Consider the following 19,251-nt stretch of genomic DNA (forward strand, 5'->3'; position numbering starts at 1 on the left):
AGACAAGGAGCAATACAGGTAACGACAAAAATACAGCACGCACAAGGAACTGTCGGGGCGACTAAACAACAAATCTCGTCCTCACGTACGCCACACGCTCTGCCGAGATGCGAACGGAACGAACTCTGGCATTCAATCGGCCCTTCAACAAGCTCAACGTCGCCGCGAGGGTCGAACAGACCGGGGAAAAGGAAGAATGCCAAAAAACTGCCTAACAGGGTGGGGGAAGCGGGGGCGTCTTTAGAATTCCGCGCGCGGTTCCGAACTCGGCTCACAAGCAAGAAGCCAAGCCGGGCACAGCTTGTTTGCTCGCACCCCCACAGGAGCTGAGGAACGAGTCTATCTTCGGTATTCACGGATTGGGGAGGGGGAGGGGGGGGAGGCACGCACGTCCGATGCATGCCCGGACTTGCAAAACAACCCCGGCAGTGGCTTTGCGCGCCCTTTTCCCGGAGTCTTTTTTTACATATGCCTTCCTTTTTTTTCTTTTTTTTTCGCGTTCTTTCGCAGCACGGCGCGAGAAAGAAGGAGTTCGCGCTAAAGGAAAGCGATCTGGGAACCGAACAGTTGGGGGCACCGGTTATTTTGCGAGCACTCCCCAAGGACGCGGGTTCTTGTGTCTCGGCTGAAGAAGACGGCTAGGCATTTCGAACGCTCAGTACAGCGAGTCCACCCTCGTTGAAGCGAGTGTTGCGCTACTGATGAGTAATTGTCCCAATAAACTTCCCATCATCGCTACTAGATGACGTTGCTTCACATAGCATGCACCTGAAGTACTGAATGTTAGGCAGGTTGCAACGCTCGCGTCCAGATCTCTCTCTCTAGAACATGTCTTGTAGCATAAACGCTGCATTTTCTTCGGGACGTGAAACAGCATTAAAGGGCGGACTGCTCAATTCTTTCTTTTTTATTTCATTCGGCGGAAAAGGGCTGATTGCTTAGCTGAGAATAAAGAAAGGCCAAACTTTCCTGCTATCTTAAATCTCGCGTCGGAATTTAAGCGCTGGTGCGTCAGTGCTATGTCACAAAGTTTAAAAAAAAAAAGTCCTGTGGGCACTTAGCGGCATTACGTCGCACCTCCTTGAGGTCTCGGATCCATAATGTAAAGCGCGTTCAGCACATTGCAAAGCGTTGTTCAGGAGCTCACTCGAGACACGTCCTGCCTCTCAGAGGAGCTATGTGCAACTTACGGGCCGCTACTGAATGTGTGTGTATATATATATATATATATATATATATATATATATATATATATATATATATATATATAATCTTTGTCGAGTGACCAGCTTCCCACACTTCCCACATATACACTTTTTTCCCGCTCTGGCACAGGAAGAGTTCCCGAAACTTGCTTTTTTACGTCTTCGATTCTTTTACGATGCAAAATAATCACTTGGTGTAAACAATCACGTAAGACCCGAGCAGACGACGCCAAATTCCTTGACGGAGCGGCGAGATGACGTCGGAACGCCAGGGGTTTAAGCGACGTATCGTCTCCCAAGCAGCTCTAGCGTATCTTACGTAAAAAAAAAAACGAAAAAAAAAACATCCAAAGTCCTTTGTACGGCTTTTAGCGTTCTTTCGCGCGCCGGGCCAATACTGTCCGCTAACTTTCGTTTCACTGTTTCAAAAAGAAAAGAAAAGAAAACAGAAATGCCTAACTGCACGCCATTGCGTTAACGGGCCGGCCTACACAGAATGAGGACGTCAATCACCACGCGTACCGCGCCCGTGTAATACGGATGAGGTGTCACAGCGCGCACTCCCAGGAGCTCGTTTATCATCGTCCGTCAGCAATTCCCGAGTCTTTCGCGCCGTGTCGCAACTTGACCCGGCCTCGATGGCTCCGAGTTTCCCACGTGCATAACAAGCACGCTCCAGTAAACGTACGTATATAGGGTGACGGCGTGAAATTATAATAGCGGACATGGATCAATGGACGCATAACTTTAATGAAGGTCCTGAGGTACGCGACTCAGCGCGCTGCGGGCCGCTCCCACGCTGGGACAGTCAGGCCGTGCCCGATCGCCGCATCGTGGGCCCTCTGGACAGCCCACAGTTGCGTACCGGCATCGGGGCTCTTGATAGCGGAGAGCCACTTGTCCTCATTGATTTGTTCTGTGCCTCGTAACGAGGGGACAAAAAAAAAAAAAAAAGATAGGAGTGCTGGCCAACGTGATGCACAGTGCTCCAGTGATAGGTTGAGCAACTGCCGAGGTCCGCCGCTCAATCGGGAACCTCCCTCTCGTTCTCTGCACGCTGCTAGTGTCCTCTCCCCTTTCTTCTCTGTTTGTTCTACTCAAAACTCTTCCCGCGGGGGTATGGCAGCAAACAGAACGCGTGACGGGGTCACCACCCTTTGCGTTCATCGTTAGCCAATTTTTTGTGTCCACTACAACGATTTCCAATTACCCCCGTCCCGCGCTAGCTGACTCCAACTCGCGGCTGCAAATTCCCCAATTTCATCTCCCCCCCCCTAATTTTCCGCAGTCCTCGACTGCGCTTACCGTCCATTGTCGCCGACTGTCTAACTCTAATTATCCAACCGATTATGTGCCCGATTGGACAACCGGTTATGCATTAATTGGCTTACCCAGCACCGTCGTTTTTATTAATGCAAACTAGAATATCGGCTATTCCCGTTTGCTCTCTGATCCACGCCGCTCTCTTCCTGTCTGTTAACCTTTACATTAGTAGGGTGTAAACCCGCTGCAACTTGGTTAACCTTCCTGCCTTTCCTTCTCTCTTCCCCTTTCTCTCCCTTCGTCTCATTTCGCTCCTCGAAAGTACGTCGTCATATTACTGTTCTTCACCACCCTCTCCCCATTGTTCTCCTCCCTATTTTTCTTTCTCTCTTCTAGAGTGCGCCAATACGACGCCTCTGCTGGTAAGTTGATCGCATCTAATATATTTATGTTACCAATAAATATCTCTCCCTCACTCGTCAGCTTCCTATTTAGATCACGAGGGTAGCTGTTCAGTGTTGGGGCAAGATGGTACCGCGTGGCTTGGTTTATAGGGATAGCACACGGAAACCGAGGACAAAAGGAATGAACGAAGACGCACTCACGCCCACGCTTATGCGGAGTGGGCATGAAAAATGAATGGATTTCACTTTTTGTGTTCTTTCTGAGAGTTAAGCTGTTACGATCCCTAAACAAATAGCCACATGTGTCTTCGCATAGTCCCTTTGTCCTCATTTTCTTTTTGTGTGTATCAAATTCCTCTTTAGATTTTCTTTGTTTCACTCGCTCAGAGGCAGTGCAGCTCTCCAGCAAATAACAGCGCTATACAGGAGGCTCGGCCGCGGCGCATGACTGCCTGTGCTGACGGTCATCTGCATACTAATCTTGAAACAGATTAGTAGGCAGAACCGTCACCCAGAGAACTAAGCCACTTCAGTGATAGGGTTTACTAAAAAAAAATTACTAGAGGGGACCCAAGCGCTAGCATGTACGGAAGCTGCAAGCCTGTCGCTTCAGCCAACATGGGAATGACGAACGATATATGGATTAGCCTAGGAATTGTACTAGCCTAGTCTTCGCCCGTTTAACTTCAAATAGCCGTGAGAGTTCGCAGATTAATGACTTTCAACAGGACACTGCGTCATAAATGCAAGAATTCGCAATAATTAGGCGAGTGCGCAGAGGTTAACCGCCTTGCTGTGTTTTTTTTCTTTTAAGCCACGAATTCTTGGAAATTTAGGAAATATAAAGTGCAATAAATAACGCCTCAATGATGCTTGAAGGCTCAAGCACGAAGATTGGAGAAATTCAGGTACTAACTGTCATTCTTATTGCACAGTTGAAAAATCTAAAAGCAGGTGTTCCCTCTAACACCGTATACGATTTCCAGTTCGTCGGCAGGTCGTAACCGCCGACGAACTGAGAGCCTGAATCTGGGCATTATATCGACAGCGCCAGTGTGGCTGATTTCTTCCGAGTGCATTATCTTCGTTTCTTTCTTCCTTTCTTTCTTTCTTACTTTCTTTCTTTCTTTCTTTCTTTCTTTCTTTCTTTCTTCCTTTCTTTCTTTCTTTCTTTATTCTCAGTCCGTAGTCCCTTTGCCCTGCGTATAGGGTAGCAAACTGGGAGTCTTGTTCCCATATCTACCTTTCCTTCACTTCCTGCTCACTCTCTTTCTATCTATATATGATTTCAGTGGCGGGAGAGCCATGCATTATAGACCGTCTTATCGGCGAGGAGGAACGTAGCCTCGAACCAGCGCACCGCGCCGCTCTCCTCTTCGCCCCTGGTATGTGCGGATTCCATTTTCTCCCAGCGGCCACTTGCAATGGAGCGGTTCAGTTACGAATGAGTGCGACTCTAACGTGTTCTGTCTGTGATTTCTGCGACGTCAGGTGACTCAAGGTCGCCGGGCTACCAGTGTGCTGCATTCGGCTGCAAAAATAACTTTCGGAAGCACGCGTGAGGTGTATCTTCAGTAGCGGCGACTTCGTGGACACCGCCGCTGCGATAGCAGAGAAACGTCCGCTTCGTATTGCCGCCAGCATGAACAGAAAGGGCTCGATTCCATAGGGTGCATGTTCGGAAGGTTTCGTTCCCTGCGAGCGCTCGGCAACAAACTCGAAACTCGGCACAAATGATCAGACTGGGATACGAAAGGAGTCGGTCAACTATTGCGAATGGATGAAGCTAACTGTTTTTCCGAGCACAAACACTGAACTTATTCTGTTCCAACGTTTTCTAAGATTATCATGCTTGGCAACCAACGTTCTGGCGGAAGTAAAAAAAAAAATTAAATTATGGGGTTTCACGCGCCAAAACCACTTTCTGATTATGAGGCACGCCGTAGTGGAGGACTCCGGAAATTTCGGCCACCTGGGGTTCTTTAACGTGCACCTAAATCTAGGTACACGGGTGTTTTCGCATTTCGCCCCCATCGAAATGCGGCCGCCGTGGCCGGGATTCGATCCCGCGACCTCGTGCTCAGTAGCTTCTGGCGGAAGTTGACCGAGGACGTATTATAAGAGCAGTAGTGCCGACTAAGAAATGAAGGTGTGTTCTTTCCTATTCTGTAACCAAAGCTGTGTGCCGGCCGGCCCTAGTTCAGCTGCGTTCTCCCTCGCTTCCGAATCTCGCCGGCAAGCTGTCGACGCTGCTCATCGCGCGCTGTATTACTGCAGAAAATAAAGTTGCTGCTGCAAAGAGTAGTTCGTTTTTCAGCTCTCTCGAGTAGGCGAGGTGCCCTCGCACGCACAGGAAGCGTTCGAGGCCTAAGAATGCGCATAATCTTTCAACGCGTCGCGTGCGTCTGGTTTATTGCGGCGTATTCGCAACCCCAATTCATTAGCTCATTTTACCTACGGTGACAGCCCTTTCCATCGAGTTGTCTTACAGTTCTTTTTATTTTGTAAAGCTTGATGCCCGGGTGCCAGATAAACAATGTTTAGAAAATTGTACTGCAAAATTTTTAGGACCATGAAAGCTGTCAAAACGTGCTTCCTCAGACATTCGCAATTGCCTGCATTGGTATGTACGCTGGTGCGGCACACCGCACGACACACGGAGACACCTCTGATTCTTGTCGCCTGATCGAGTGATACCTTAATAAAGTTCAAGGCTAGACATACAACAATAACGCGTTACATGTATGTACGTTACGTATCGACAATGTTCAGACTCGACTCGCCTCCTATTTCGATCGTGGGCAGAGCTGCGGAGCCCCTCTATGCCCGTCGTCGTTCGGTATTGCGGCTATATCGAAGCTAAAAGCTTAGTGACGACACGGTAAGAGGTTTCCCCATTCAAACAAACTGTTGACAACTCTCAGGAAATCGCGAAAACTTACCACTAGTCGTCAAGAGCACGTTCGCAGTGGACCCCCCAGCGCGGTTCCACATACCAGTATGGCGCCAGACGACAGGCGGCGCTGTGATCGCAAAATGGCGGCGCCTTCCATAAAACGGTCTACGCAATAGTCTACAGGAAAGTACACATGCCGAGCAAGTTGTGACACGTTTGGCGCAAGGACCTTGAGCTGTCGCCGCCACTAAAACGGCGACATCGCAGTGCACCCTCCAGCGCGGTTCCACATACCAGTATGGCGCCAGACGACAGGCGGCGCTGTGATCGCAAAATGGCGGCGCCCTCCATAAAACGGTCTACACCATAGTCTACAGGAAAGTACAAATGCCGAGCAAGTTGTGACACGTTTGGCGCACGGACCCCGAGCTGTCGCCGCCACTAAAACGGCGACTGAGCCCCGCCAGCGACGGCGATCGAGAGGAAAACATAGGCGTATGTAACGTGACGTGACATCGGCGTTCTCTGAAACGTTTGAACCACATACATTTTATACAATATAATAAATTGCCAACATCCGCAAGCAGTGCGTATAGGTTGCGCAGGTTTGCGCGCGCAGACCGGAGGACAAATTGACTGAATATCCTAGAGCACATATTGCTGTTGAAATTAATATTACTTGGTTTAAGGTCATAAATTACAAATAGACAGACGAGAAAAAGAACGGAATGAGAAGGCTGACAACTACCACCATAACGAACACAACGCCTGCTATTCTTGAGGAACAAGGCGATATAAAACATCGTAATTGAAGACCGGAACAATGGGGGAGGGGGGGTGGATGAAGAGAAGAAGATGGTAAATGACAATGTAAGCGAAACAATGACAGAGTATTCCAGAAGGAGTAAGAGCAGTTTACAAATAAGGAAGCAAGGAAACGCACAAACAACAAGCAAGCGACCCAACAAATGAGTAGAAAGTATACCGGCAGGTGAGACACCTTATACAGTAGCGGCTTGGAGTTGGTCCGCTGTCGTGCCGCTGTGGCCCGGCACTTCATGAATCAAAAGAGCAGCAGCCTCTTTTAAGAACCTCATACGGTTGTTGGCCCCGCTATTACGAAGTCTTGTACCTCCCGGAACACATCTTACACTTTCAGGCCATCCTCTGCTGACCCTACGCAACGCTGCAAAGCAATTTACCCCCTTAAAAGCGAAAAAGGGTGTAAATGCGTCTATAACTTGCACCCCTAGGGTGTCAGTTATATAAATCACGCCCTAAGAGTGCGAGTTACAGACACATTTACACCCCTTTTTCACTCTTAAGGGTGTAAATTATTTTACGGTGTGCCACCGAAGCTGGACCGAGCGTCTAAGACACCTGAAGCGGTCACGTGGTTCACTCCATCTCCAGTTTTTCAGCGGAGACTTCGCGCTACAGCGTACGCACTCACAACGAGATTCACACGTTCTCCATAGAAGAACCGACGTTTGGGCACGTTGGCACTGGTTGAACATCTTGAAGGCGGCAGCGCAAGACGAATAAGACCAAGAAAGCAGGAAAGACACAGGACCGCGCTGATATATGTTCCGGACAGCGTTTTTATGTGTTACCGGCGAAAAGAACGCTGCTACATCTTTTGTTGTTCGTTGATTTATTTTCTCCCACGAGTTGACCTTGTAGAGCACTGCCAGCTTCTCGACTTGCGTTGCTCTGGAACGTCAAGTTTTTTTGTGCGCGCATATTTCACGCCGTACATATAACGCAAAAAAAGGAAAAATAAGACTGCCAGGCTAGCATGTCTTTTGTGCGAGAAAAGTGGAAAGAGACCGCGCGCACTCTGAAGAGCAAACACCGCGGTAATTAACTTCGCACCAAGCGAAGTTACATACAGCTAACCTAACCGTAGTAAAACAACCGAGCGCCTCAATCAGGTCGTCCCTGTGCTTTTATCACGCCGCTCCGTTTGTGCGCGGCGCAATGAAGCCGCCATTTCACAGTTATTAAAACGGCTCAAAAGAGAGCCGCTGCTTCAAAATAACCCCGCACCGCCAAGTGCGCAGCCCAAACGCTTTTGGCACGAATATACCCGACGCATTGGTTCCATGGCTATCGCACTCTGCTGCTGAGCAAGAAGTCGAGGGTTCGATTCCCAACTCGGGCGGAAGCATTCCGATAAAGGCAAATACGCTCGTGTGCCGCGTTATTGAAGACCCGGTGGTTTAAAATAATTCAGCACGCCGCCACCACGACATCTAATTAATTTAATTATGGGGTTTTACTTGCCAAAACCACTTTCTGATTATGAGGCACGCCGTAGTGGAGGGCTCCGGAAATTTCGACCTCGTGGGGTTCTTTAACGTGCACCTAAATCTAAGCACACAGGTGTTTTCGCATTTCGCCCCCATCGAAATGCGACCGCCGTGGCCGGGATTCGATCCCGCGACCTCGTGCTCAGCAGTCCAACACCATAGCCACTGAGCAACCGCGGCGGGTATCACGGCATCTGTACCACAGACCCAATGTAGCTCTGGGACCTTAAAGGGCCCGGAACCATTTTTAATGTATATGGTAAGAAAAATGCAACGAGGCTGCCAACGAGGCTGCCAACGAGGCTGCCAACGAGGCTGCCAACGAGGCTGCCAACGAGGCTCCTATAAACATGTGAGCGAAATAACATTGCATTGCAGGCAACAGAGAATTTACAATCTCGTGTCAAAATTACTGGTAGGAAATCGCTTGCTCTCGCGTCAGCAATGTCGTCATGCGGCGTCATCGCAAGCGGCTGTGTTGACTGATATTGTGATCTTGTGATCACCGAGAATATTCTCAGCAGTACAATTATTGCTCATGTGAGTTAAATAAACGAAAAGTATACGTCTGCGAACTAAAGTAAGGACTCAGTGGCGATTTAGCGGTAAACGCTAGACAAATTCGTCAGCATTACATCGCATCTCTTTGGGGTCCCGTATCCATGACATTATATATGCACACGTCACACATAGACGCATACACATTTTAAGCTCTCCCATCGCCTCGCTACATCTACCACGGGACCAACTTCCCACACTTCACACACATACACCTTTTCCATTTTTCCACTCCTAATGCTAATGAATTAACAAACTGGGAACCCATTTAATCTTTGCCCTGCCCGTCTAAACCCGACAGCTGCACGTAGCGTAGAAAGGCATAGCGTAGATACCGCAACAGCCGCGGGGTGGCGCCACAAACTGTCTCGCGTTCAACCTTTCGGAGGGGCCAGCGGGGCCTAAAACCCTTAGATAACTTGGAAGTAGCGACATCTTCCTCCCCGCAGCACTTTCCTCCTCGTTTCTTCTTGCGCGCAGGCCGCGCTCGCGCTGCGCACGACACGCTTTTTCTCCTTGGCTCCCGCGGACGGGCCGCAGTTTTCGATGGAGGCGCATCATTTTGGGCCAGTTGCGCACCCCAGTGGTGCAGAATATTTGGAAAAATGGTGATAACGGCATCGAGAATGCTGACGGTAACGTTATGAGAAGGTTGGTTTCTTCTTAAAGCCGTATGAATGGCGCATACTTATGTAAAAAAATTAAGGAGCTTTGAGGCCAGTTCTATACTCCAGACATATTTTCATGCCACATGATAAGACGCTTTACTTTGCGCATATGATGCAGTCGTGCTTGTGGCACATCCCTCTGTGTTTAGCTTTCTTATCTTGCCTGTGCGCGCTGTAAGGGTTGGGGTCGGGCATGAAATAGATGGTAGCTGGCCCACGCCGTCGTCCAACTCATCCACGCTGAGGACGTTGTTGAAGGGACAGACATGTTCTCATCGAGAATGAGGAATATGGTATTTATTTACAGTATCCACATGAAGGGTGGAGAAAATTACAGTTCATTAGTCTAGCACAACTGAAAGAGAATGCACACTCAGCAGCCGCGCAACGGCTGCTTAAAAACACTCTGTCCTCCCTAGATCCCTAGGTGAGGGAAAACAGCCGTTCAACCTTCGACCAATGGGAGCCTCCAAAGTCAACGTAGCCGACCCGCCTTTGAGTAGGAGAGTTTACACACTCACTTCCGCACAGGTTTCACTGAACACACCGAGGTGAGAGGTTTCCCGCAGACAGGAGTCTTGCCCCGAGCAGGCGCCTCTTGATCCTAGAGTTGACGCCGCAGTCAATGGCCGCTGCGCCTGTCCATTGACTGACGGCTTCTGGGGCCCCTGAGACCGCACTGCAAAACATCTTCCAGGAGTTCCCCCGCTCCAAACAAACCGTGACGGCGACGGCGAATCCACTAACAATACTTGGTCCGCCGACCGAGTCTAGACATGTTGGCGCCGACGGGCTGTTGACGAGGCGCACTGTCGTCCTTACAAAGCGAGTCGCCGTAGCGGGATGGTGAGGGTTCCAAGGTCGCTCCTCCGAGTATCGCCACTCTCGCAGCTGCGGCTGGCTGAGAAAATTTTGTAGGTCGGTACCCCTGCAGGCCGATCATAACAGTGGATGTGCACCGCATGTATTATATTCAGTGTGTCTTCTCATAATCAATCAGTCGCTTGTGCATCGTCCGTCCATGTGTCTGTCTTCTCAATGTAAATGTAGCTTGTTCACTGTGGTGTCTAAACTGAATAGGACGGTTGCGCAATTTCAGTGCGAGCAAGCGTGCACCATCATCATCATTAACATCGTATCGTGCCATTTGACATGCGCGCCGCTTAGCGTAGGTACTTACAAACTTTGCAATGCAGTTCCGTTACATTTCTTCAGGTGTCCCGACATGTTGGAGCTGTATATAGCAGTTCCATGCTGCATTTAGGTGAACCTGGTTAACTCAAACACGCTATGCGACTATTTGTCACCATCCCGTTTCGAAGGGGATGCCAACAAAGCATCATTGTCATCATCATCAACAGCAACGTACCGTGCCAGGAGTCAAGGTGTGTGACCTGGGCGCCACATAGTCTGGATACCTTTGCTTACTCTTCGGTGCAGGTCAAAACACTGATTCAGGACGACCTCGCAGCTTTTCTCTGATAATAAATATATATATATATATATATATATCTATTTCCTTCTTTTTTTTCTTCGGTACACGTTATGGCACCTCCTCGCAAGGTACGAACCGCTGCTGAAGAAGCGAAGATGCAACATTGGGCTCAGCAGGCCGCTGTGCAGAGAGCAGGACAAGCCGCCGCTCGCAGTGACTTTTTTGTTTTCTTTCTTCTGTTCCGCGTGGCGTTGTTAGTGGAAGCCGGTCGTTGACCGATAAGCCACATAGCGGAGCACAGTAATTACTTTTGGAACAACCTGGTCAGGCAGTGGCCCAAAACTCTACACTTTTAGTGAGGCGTCTAAGCGATGATGACGGCGATGACACTCTCAAAATTTTGTCTTTCTTATGTTTTAATGGTTCCTGTTACTACTACACGACTATCTTTTAACTACAGCGTTAAGTTACCCCCCGCCGTGGCGAGTCGACACTCGCATTGCGAAAAGGGGAAAACGATTCCCCAATATTCTAAATCGGGATCAGATCTCAAGATTGTGCTTCGCCTAGGAAAAGTGCCTTCAACAACAACATGCTCTTCGGTAATTCCAGAGTCCCTTATTACTTTTTTTTAAAACTGCTGTTCATTTTTAGTGAACTGAAACCATTATGCTTTCTGAAAAAATTACCCATTCTCCGCAACTATGTTATCAACAACAAACAGCCACAAACCCAACTCTCTCACTCAAGTATAGTTCTTTGCTCCAAGCCATTGAACTCTGAAGCTGTTCTGATGAAACGCCCACGCTTCTTCTACAAGATATTTTTTCTGAGATGCGTTGAATGATGTTGTATTTGCTTACAGTGCCCTTACGATATGTAAACGTGTGGTATGACAGCGTTCCTTATTTTCTTTTCACCTCGTAGTGTTTGTATATAAGGCGCAATTATCTTAGTGTCTTTCATCAAGCTTACTTCAATTTTGTATCACCCCCCGTCCGCGGTAATCTTGACGGGATGCAGTATCCTAATATAAATAAAATAAATTATTAACGTCTTAAAGGACTCAGGTATTTCTTTAGAAACAGCGACAAATGGAGGCACGTTCTTGGGATAAAATAAGGTCAATGTCCCATTCAGGAAGTTTACCGGGACAGCATACTGAACATCTACGCCAGTAAAAGAAAGTTACTAAAACTGTCGCCAACTGTAAAAGGGAGCAGCTGTCGTCGAAATCAACAAATACTCGCCAAATTTAGCGACTTTATCGCTAAGTTAGCAACACTGCCACGTACCATCGTGAGTAAAATTTCGCAGGGCGGCGTGGTCACTCATTGGTCGTTTTTGCGCCTTTTCTGCCACTACTATATAAGCGTCCTTTCACAGTAAGAGTGGGTACTTCGCCAGGGACAGAATGGTAATTTTTGATTATTTTTATTAATGACATGACCTTAAAGGACAGACTGGCGCATTTGTGTGGCAGAAGTTTCCAAACTAGGTCGCACGGCGAAAATCTCGAAATGCGCCATGAACACAAAATACAGTCAGAGAGCACGGACAAGGATTACGTTCTGCGCATGATTCCAAAAAGCCACACAAGATAGGAAATTACACATGTACAGCTGCATGAATAAATAAATAAATGTACCTGGAATTGTCCGCGATGATATACAGGAGTTCACAGTTTTGTATACGAACGGACACAACCCGCAAGTATAATCCACACATTACGTACTACAGAACTGCTTAGCAACGTACATCCCACCCATATCATGAGTAGCATTGTGACTTTTGTATTAGAGGACACTAAGGTTTAATGTAAACCTAAGATGTCGGTATTTTATGAGAAAATCTTCGAAAGCGACAAGCGTTTTTCTCTGCAACGCGACTATTGATCTATTAGGGTGAAAGTCCTAAGTACGGGTCGAAAAATTCGTTGACCGGCGTTATCGAAAAATTGGCCGTCCGGCGTTATGGCACCAAAATTTATAGTGCCACTCACGACCATTGGTGGGAGTCGAACACTCTACCTTCCATGGGACTAAAATTCAATGGCACCAAATCGGTGGTGCCACTATCGACGGTCGAACCCACTACTATGATGTTAATTAAGGCTCAGTTAATCAAGAATCCAAGACCTCTGGTGTTAATTAGGGCGAATTAAGGCACAGTTAAATAAGATATAATTAAGGCGCTCGAACCCCCGACCTTTCGTGGGAGAAAACAATAGGAAGTAACAGCGCCTTCCAATGAGAATGCCAAGTAATTTAATGAACGTCTCGTGAGTGCGCAGGCTTTTCGCCCTCATCCTCTTTAGTGCATGCTAACGTGGCTGTGAACTTTTAATGCGGTCAAGCTTCGTATTCATGCCAAGAATCGCTTTAAAAACACGTCCTTGTCATCTCATCTGTGCGCGGAAAGCTAGCCGCAGGATTCCTATCGTCGTCCAGGTGCAACAGGCGCTGAAATGCGACACGCGCGTATATTTACACGGCCTCCGATATCGGATGGCGAGCGCGGTGACAACCAGCGCGTGTTGCCGGATCTCGGAGGTTATCATATCAAAATAAACAAATAAAAACTGCAGCACTTCCAACGAGTTGGAATCTATATACACTGATGCTTTCTGTGCGTGCATAAAGAGTCGAAACACGAGTTTGTGCTTACTGAATGTACGCCCAAAGTGACAAGGAAGGCTTTTATTCAGCCATTGTAGAGAGGCTAATGCAATGCCGTCGACGCTGCCAAGGACGCGCGTAGGTGAGCATTGTGGTTCTGTCAAATGCGTAAGCATTCCTATGCCTACCAAGGAGGAAACGTGTCCGTCCTTCCGTCACGTAATACGATTGCCTTCAATATAGGGCCTGCAGCAGCGAGCGAATTCACCTTCGTGCTGCCTCTCGCTTCAACGCGAACTAAGCGGCGGGAACACAGGCTCGCTCGGCTACGCCATACGCAGCCACCTCCGGAGTACGGTTGGTCACGGTTGATAGTGGTTCGACGCGGGTGGATAAGGCGCTAAAGAGGTAACGGCCCGTAATGATCGGAACGTGGTCGGCGCACCTGGCGCCGCCAGCTGCAGTAGTTTGCTTGCGTCATCAATTCACCTCGCGCCGCCGCCGGCAGGAGTTCGCGTGGCCGCAGAGGTTTCGTAGGTAGTGGCGGGTCAGAACGTTGATAACGACACAGGGCTGCGTGGAGACGAGCAAGTGGCACAACCCTTACGCATACTTAGGCAACTCCCGGAGGGGTTTCTGCGTGATTCTTTTTTAAAAGCGAGAGCTTTACTGGCCGCGAACTTGCGACTTCGCCGTCGCGGTGCTCCAAGGAGGTACATGACGTCACAATGCGCGCCTCGCCGCGGATATTTCTCTCTCTCTCGCTCCCTTGTAACTACTGCGCATGTGCCACTAGTAGCACCGAGCCACAGGTGTCCTGCCGCTGCGCAGCGCCGCGCCTTTCCGCCGCCGCCACCGTTTTGTATGACGTCACACCACGTTCCTCGTCGTTGCTATCGCCTCCGCTCGCTTCGCCAGCAGCGTCGCATGCCTGATAACATGTCGGAGGATTGAAAAGGAGAGCTCGCGTGCGCCGCAACCGCAGTTGAGGTGGCAGTATGAACGGCGACAATTCTGATAAGCAGGAGGATGCCTGGAATCGACATCGGAACGAGATTAAGAGGAAACGAATCGCCCAGGAAACAGACGAACAGCGCGCCGAACGACTGGCTAAACGCCGCAACATAGCTAGACAACCAGACTAACCTGGACTTGCAATCAAGATTAACCAAGGCTAATAATGCTATGCCTTAGCTTTCGTTACGTATATTCTGGCATAGCCGAGCTAAGCCACTACCAATTTTGTCTGTTCCCCCGCACGGCCGGCGCCGCCGCCGCCATTGACGTGAGCACAGCCTGGTTGGCGGTGCAAGGAACCGGGCGGCACGCATCCCGCGCTGCGATTGGCTGGCCTACTCGGCTATAGGTAACAGTCCCGCCGGAGCACCCACGGCCACGAAAACCCGGCGAGGTTCGCAAAGAAAACCTTGGCTTTTAAAAACTTCACATTAAAAACCCACCGGATCGAGGCTTCGCGGGCGACTCACCCTGAGAGGGTCCGTGAAGCTGGGCAGCTCCCAGAGGGTGAGCGAGGCCACGATGGCCGTGGTGGCCAGCGAGAAGACCACGAAGATCACCAGGCTCGGGTGGTTGGCCACTTGACGCGAGTACCTGCAGCGCACGCGCACGAATACAGTTATACAACACAGGCGAAGGGGGGAAAATCCGGCAGAATTCACATCCCGATGACTGCCGACGTTACTGCAATTAGCATCCAAGCAATGTAGCGACCGACACACTACATTGCCACCGCTGAAAAGCGCTATTTATATGAGCCGTGTATTACAGCTGGGCTCCTTCTGGCACTTAAATGATGCTGATATTTATTGGCATCCGCTTTGAAATGGGGCGGATACAGACACCTAGCCTGCTTGATTTAGTCAAGTTTTACCACGACTGTCGCCATACAGCTGTTTGCCTATCTGATCTCGATCTTAACTTTCATATTTAAACCCTCTATCAGCACAATGTACCATTAGCTACACTTCCGATGACTCCAGTTCTACCAGTCTCTGCCTTTCTTTCCCACGAATACTCTAAACGTCTCTTGCTAATCTCGACTGCCGAACGGTTAATCATTCCATCTTCTTTGAATACCAATGCTTCTGGAAGGTGGGCACTCCCTACGAGTCCCTACTAAAGCCCCTTGATGTTTGAAAGTAGCGACACTCTCCTCCTCATGGCGCTTTCCTCCTCGATTCTCCTCGCCCGCCGGCTGCGCACGACACGCTATTCCTCCTGGGCTCCCGCGGACGGGCCGCAGGATTCTATGGAGGCGTGTTATTTTGGGCCAGTTGCGCACCCCAGTGGGGTTGAAAATTTTGAGAAATGCTAATAACAGCATCGATAATGCTAGAGGCAACATTTATGACGAAGTTGGTTTTTCCTAAAGCCGTATGAACGGGGTATACCGATGTAAAAGGAGCTTTTGAGGCGAGTTCTATACTCCAGACAATTTTTCTGCCGCATGATGAGATGCTTTACTTCGTGCGTCTGATGTAGCATTGCTTGTGACACATCCCTTTGTGTGTGGCTTATTAAGCGAAAGCCTTAGACCTCTGTATCAAGGTCCCGTTGTGGGCTACAGAAAATATCACGTGACCGAAGCAAGGCGGGAAGCGAACCGAAGCATGTGCAGCCGCTCATAGGAGATGAATAATGATTAGCAAAGTAATGATTGATTAGGATTGGATTAAGATGAATTCGGGTGTATTATGGAGGGTTAAGGTGGATTAAAGTTGATGAAAGTGGATTAAGGTGCATAAAGAAGGACAAGGTTGGATTAAGTTCGATGAAGGTGGGTTAGGGTGGATGAAGACTCGTTGAGGTGCATTAAGGACGATTATAGTGGATTAGGGTGGATTAAAGTGCACGAAGAAGGATGAGGATGGATTATTAAGGATTAACGTGCATGAAGGAGGATTATGGTGGGCTAAAGTGAATTAAAGTGAATGAAGGAGGATAAGGGTGGAATAAAGAGGATTAGGCTGGACTAAGGTAGATGAATGTGGATTAAGGTGAATTAAGGATGATTATAGTGGATTAGGTTGGATTAATGTGGATGATGAAGCAGTAGGGTTGGTTAAGGAGGATTAAAGTGCATTAAGGAGGGTTACAGTAGATTAAGGTCGATGAAGTTGGATTAGGGTGCATTAAGGAGGACTCTCGTGGATTATGGTGGATTAAAGTGAATGAAGGAGGATTAAGGTCGATGAATGTGGATTCGGTGGATTAATGTGCATTAGGAGAATTATGATAGACTAATCGGTCTTAATACTCAATGAACCCTTATTCACCTTAGTCCGCCCTAATCCACCATAATGCTCCTTCATCCACCTTAATCCAGCTTAATACTCCCAATCCACCTTAATACAACCTAATCAATCTACATCGCCCCTAATGTACCTTACCTACCATATGCGTTCTTAATCCTCCTTTATCAACCGCGATCCATTATAATCCGTCTTAATCCTCCATCATCCACCTTAATCCTGCTTAATAGTCCCAATCTACCTTAATACACCCTAATCCACCTCTATCAGACCTAATCCAGCTCTATGGTCCCTAATCCACCTTATACCACATTAATCGGCCTTAATATTACCTTATCCACCTTAATCCCACTAATCCTAGTTTATGCACCCTAATCCACCCTAATCGGTCTTAATACCCTTTCATCAACCCTTCACCTTAGTCCACCATAATCCGCCTTAATCCTCCTCCACCCACCTTAATCTTTATTCATGCATCTTAATCCTTCTTAAGGCACTCTAATACACCTTAATCTTCTTTAATACACGCTAATCATTAATCCTCCCTAATCCATTTTATGTCAATCACTAATGATTCATTAATTAACTTGGGTAATCATTCTCTTATGCAGGCGTGGACATGATTTGGGTCACCTCTGGCCTTCCTTGGGTCACGTGATACTTCCAGTTTACAACGCGACCTTGAAACAGAGATCTAAAGGCTTTCGCCTTAAAACTTAAAAAAAAGCTCAATGTTGACTAGCTAACGCTCATCACCTGCAATAACACGGGTATACTGGCCACTAATTTTTTCAGGGCGCAAAGCAGAATCTATAAGGCTGCACTTCCGACTGAATAACAACAGTTAGCGACGTGCGAGGGGAATATTAAGCATACTGAGGACAACCGCAACAAAAACGCTGGTGAGCGTTTATGAGCGTGGTGAACGTGGTGTGCGTGGTGAGCGGAAGAATGAAAAAAAAATGCAGCATTACGGGGTGCTTTGCTACAAGCTATAAGAAAGACGCCTCAGCTCGCAAACAACGCTGTTCTTTGTCGGAACAAAGTTCTTTCGGCCAATGTCATGCAGCCACTGCTTCCTGCGCAAGCCGTCACGCTTTCCTTGTGGTATCATAAAAACGGCATAACCATCTTCAGGCTTCTTGCTGCAGTTATATGCGCAACAGCCCGGCATAGCGCTAGCACATAGAGCAGGAAACACGGCGTACAACGTTCGCTACGCCGAGCCTAAGCGCCGAGCCAGCCGTGCTCAGGAGGAAAATGGCGCGAACGAAAAAGAAAAACACAAGCAAAACTCAAGATCCGCGCGTTTCCAAGGGCAACGGCAGGGAGACCAATCGTCGTGCAGAAAAACGGGGGCAAAACTGGTTACCGCGGGGGGAACGCACAAGGGGCGAGGAGGAGGCGAGGAGGTCGCGCGGTGGCGGCAGAGTTCAAAGAGTGTCGCTACTTTCAAATCATCAAGGGACTTTAGTCCCTACGGGCAAGTTGCGCCATCTAGCGGTGCGCCCGTGAAGTCCGCAAGAAGTCCCCCCCTCCTTCTGTGTGGAGTCAGAGATTCGTGGCGCGTTGGTGCGAGCTATAGCTGACGCTGAGTATGTATTCCTCGCTGCTCGCGGGCATTCGTCGCGCAGCTCTAAAGAATTGGGATGCTATGCTTGAAAAACCCGTGTGACGCGGGTTCGATTCATCCCAGCACCAGATAAATTTTAGAGGACTGCTTTCTTTAATTGAAGAAAGGCGTAAAGATGCTTATATAGGCTGAGACGTCCAAAGTGACTGCGAAACTGTTTGTTCCGCTATATTACGTGTGCAAACGTGAAATGTTCAGCTGCCAGTTAAGCAGTATGTATGCTTCGCTACAGCGGCAGTGTTTCCTGCTGGAATTACTTTTTCGCAATATGCATTCAACGTTAAGACACAAACCAGCTCAGGTACAAAGCTTCTTCATGCGTACGATCAGCCGGTTTGCTATCGGCCAGCTCGTGATTATAGCAGAAGCTAGAAACTGCCGCAAGACTTATCCTTGTTAAACCAATAGTTAGAAACTGGATACGCAGTTTCACTTCTTTTTCGCAAGCGCTAAACATTGCTTTCGCTGGGAACCGCATAACCATATGCGAATCCGCAACTCGAAAGCCGCTTAAGGAAATTGCCCCGAGAATTTCCGGCAATATCGAGTCACAAACTTCTTTCCGGCGACGCAAAGCCTCCATAGCGCTTACGACCAATAATAAAAAAGAGGTTCTGTGGTATATACACAGCTCTCGAGTTGCACTTTGGTGAAATTGGCCGGAGAATCGCCCCGTATCGAGTCAAGCAGACTTTCGCAGCGTAAACAGGTATTCTATAGCGTGCGCGCGCTCGTGCCTGCATATACGCTGTTAAAACGACAATTTCCCCTCCCCATTCCAAGAGCGTGGAGCCTTCGGAACGTCGTATGTATGAGCCTCGACTTTTGCGAAGTATACAGGACTTTTAATTAGATTCGGGGTGCGCCGGACCATCGTATAGAAGGTCCCCGGGTAGGGGAAAACTGAAGTAGATATGCCAAGCTTCGGACACTGAACTTGACTCCCGCGAAACTGCAAGACTATTTTTTTTCTTTCTCTTATCTCGA

General features: G+C 48.5%; 1 protein-coding gene across 1 annotated transcript in view; it reads right to left on the reverse strand.

Annotated features, from left to right (window-relative positions):
* Positions 1–19,251, reverse strand: part of LOC142563351 (protein dispatched-like) — a 451,755-nt gene that overhangs the window by 25,628 nt on the left and 406,876 nt on the right. The window contains exon 6 of the mRNA XM_075673914.1: positions 14,847–14,970. Within this exon, the coding sequence (XP_075530029.1) occupies positions 14,847–14,970 (124 nt within the window). The remainder of the gene's footprint in view (positions 1–14,846; positions 14,971–19,251) is intronic.

Source organism: Dermacentor variabilis, chromosome 11 (genome assembly GCF_050947875.1).
Source record: "Dermacentor variabilis isolate Ectoservices chromosome 11, ASM5094787v1, whole genome shotgun sequence".
Taxonomy (NCBI): Eukaryota; Metazoa; Arthropoda; class Arachnida; order Ixodida; family Ixodidae; genus Dermacentor; species Dermacentor variabilis.